Source organism: Oryzias melastigma, linkage group LG1 (genome assembly GCF_002922805.2).
Source record: "Oryzias melastigma strain HK-1 linkage group LG1, ASM292280v2, whole genome shotgun sequence".
Classification (NCBI taxonomy): Eukaryota; Metazoa; Chordata; class Actinopteri; order Beloniformes; family Adrianichthyidae; genus Oryzias; species Oryzias melastigma.
The window spans coordinates 20,634,872-20,638,048 of NC_050512.1; the positions used below are offsets into that span (position 1 = coordinate 20,634,872).

A 3,177-nucleotide genomic window follows, 5' to 3' on the forward strand; every position below is an offset into this window, starting at 1 on the left:
ATATATATAAATATGTTTACACAATATATAAGTGATAATAATAATATTATATATAATTAAATTTTTTATATATAGACATATATGAAACATCGATATATTTAAAAAAAAATTGAAAGGAACGGTTGAAGTTGTTCAACAGTACAATACAATACCAGGATTGCAACACTGGAATCATGGGTTAATGTGCAGCTTAAAAAAACAAAAGAACAAAAATGTGGAATCACCTCACATGCAGGATGTTGATTAATTTTACCGCTCATGTATTGCATCTAATTGACCTTTTATTAAACCTGTTTGGGGGTTATTGACTAATCTGTTTGTCTGTTGGCAGAATTCCTAACATGTAACTGGACACGCACACTATCCTGTAACACTTTGTCTCAGCATGTTTTCCCTCGCAGATTTAAGTCATTATTATTCTTTTTTTTTCCTTTTGGACACTTGTATGACTGTCAGGTTTAGTCATGTGAGTACTTTTGTTAATCCAAAGTTATTCTAATGGGCTGGCATGAACCACACAGAAAATTTCCCACTGAACAGTAACTCCGATATTGCACAACCGCTTCTGGAGATAAGGAAGTGACTCACTACACTGAGGTATAAAAGAGGAGGACTCTGCAGCTCTGGATTCAAACAGCAAGCAGAGAAAGCAGCAGAACCTTGAAGAGCAAAGAAAAGTGAATAACTCTGAAAGTTTAACTCTCTTTTTTTGCCTTGGATAGGACTTAATTTGCTTAACTTTTTAGCTTCTTTAGAGCATACTTTGAAAGGCAAAATGATGAGCAACAAAGTTGTCGTTTTATGCGCTGTCTTCTTGGGCTTTATTGCCATTGCTGAAGGTACGTTTCTGAGACAGCATTAAATATTTTTTTTTTTACTTTTTTGTGCATATTTATAACCTAAAAAACCTTCTGTTTCCGTGCAGCAATGAGCCTGAGAAGTTTGGGAGTGGAGCTGCACTGCCGCTGCATCTTGACAGAGAGCAAACCCATCGGGCGCCACATTCAGAAGGTTGAGATCATTGCTCCCAACTCCCACTGTGAAGACACAGAGATCATGTAAGACTTATAACTTTCGTCTCAGCTCTGTTGTAATGATGACAAGTTTTTATTATTTTGCGAGGCTCAGTAAAATTCTTTGGCAGGAGGTTCTTATGCTTCTGATGCTTTTTTGCTGCAGTGCCACACTGAAGAAGACAGGCCAGGAGGTTTGCCTGAACCCAGAGGCCCCCTGGGTAAAGAAAGTCATTCAGAAGATCATGTCAAGGTAAGAGTTTACTTAGTTAAACTATATAGAAAGGAAAAAAAAGTAACAAACCTTGCATTGTTGCTTTGAAGCTTACAATTTCTTTCCTGTTTCTTTGTTTTTCAGGAGAAATACACAATAATGCATCTGCCATGGTTAAACCTGCGTATAATGAACTCACCGTCTTGTTTTGAAAATGGCAACAGACTGTGGACACAATTTGTTTGTATCAAACATGCATTTCTATACTTTTCTTGTCTGTATATTTTAATGAGTTTGTACAGTTTTGTTTTTTTATAAGACTTAACATCTTTGTCTCTTGAGCTCTAAGATATTTATTTATATACTGCATCTATTTATGAATTTAATATTTGATTTATCAAATGAAATGTCAATAAATTGAAATCTAAAGAGGAAACACTTTGAGAAGTTTTGATGTTTTTTTTGTCCTGTCACATTGTTATTTATATTATGACAACTATGCAAGAGTTTAAAAGGAAATAACTCAGTAGGGGTGGGGTTATAAACAGTAAGCTTGCTTTCAACCAATAAATCAAACTTGACTTCACTTCTTTGTATTTGTTTTTTAGATCGATAAATGTAGTCATTTCTTAAGTGACTTTGATATATCTTTGTGATTACTTATATTTTTGTCTAAAAATATTGCTTAAACCAAAAAAATAAAATCTAAATTGTATTTTTTATTAGAAAACAAGCATAACAAGCAAGTCTTAATACAATAAAATAAACAGAAATTCTGTTCTGTACTATATTTTCTTAAAAAATTTGAGTTACTTGAAAAGTTACAGATCTCTACATATTGTTTTGTAGATTTGGATAAAGTGAAAAACTTTAAAAACAATCAATTAGATTGTCTTGATGACAAAAAAAATTACGAAAAATACTTTTAGATGTTTTCAGAGAGAAAGAAGTCAGGAGATGAGACTCAGAATTTTCCTGGAAGAAAAAATACCGCCCACTAGATCAGAATTAGAACCACCAGGGGCAATACTAAATCAGGGCAATAGCATGAATGACCTGAGATAAACTGGAGTCTGTGTTGAGTTAAGGGTAGAGGTGCAGATGCATGCTCCTACTTACCCATCGAAGCTCTTCATGATAGAGAAATAAATGCAACAGATGGTGACTATTCAAACAGCCAATCAGGAATGTGCAGGTCACCCATGAGATACATCGGAAAAAATAAACTGTGGATGGAACATGCGATAAAAAATGGCAACAGATGAATAAAAATAAAAAAAAACTTTCCAAAATTTGATGACACTGTTCTGCAACCTGGCAGGGTGAGAATAGGCCGTTAGCACTTAGAGTTCATGTAAGTGTGTCATAAATCTGACTCCATATATGCAGTGAGGCACATAAGTTGAGTATTTGAACATCATGTAATTTCGCAAGTTTTCCTACTTAGAATTCATGGAGAGGTTTGAAATGTTCATTTTAGGTGCATTTCCACTGTGAAAAACAAAATAAAAAATTAATTGTACATCATAATGTGAGATGTATTAAAATATACCTGTATACTACTGCTACAAATAAGTATATTAACATCTATTAGATATAATTCTTACTCTCAAAGACCTGTTAGTCCACCTTAAAACAGTGCACCTTCACTCCACTTATTATCCTAAATTAGAAACACCTGCTTGAGGTCGTTAGCTGCATGAAGACACCTGTCCACCCCATACAAATTTAAAATCAAATTAATTTTATTTATGCAGCACCTTTCATGTTAAAATAAACAGCTCAACGTGCATAATAGCATAAAACACAATACTACACACATGCAATAAAACAGTTAGATGAACCCCTCAAAATTACCAACACATAAACAAACTAGATTTGCAATTCCTTGAAGAAATTGCGTCTGATTGCTGAAAGCAATAGCGCTTTGAAGCATTTTACAGCCGCAAG

General features: G+C 33.9%; 1 protein-coding gene across 1 annotated transcript; it reads left to right on the top strand.

Annotated features, from left to right (window-relative positions):
- Window positions 1-34: 34 nt before the first annotated feature.
- cxcl8a (chemokine (C-X-C motif) ligand 8a) lies at window positions 35-2,509 on the top strand. Its single transcript, XM_024289379.2, has 4 exons — window positions 35-839; window positions 926-1,058; window positions 1,180-1,266; window positions 1,372-2,509. Exons 1-4 carry the CDS (start codon window positions 776-778, stop codon window positions 1,385-1,387), a joined length of 300 nt encoding a protein of 99 aa, XP_024145147.1. The 5' UTR covers window positions 35-775; the 3' UTR covers window positions 1,388-2,509.
- Window positions 2,510-3,177: the final 668 nt, after the last annotated feature.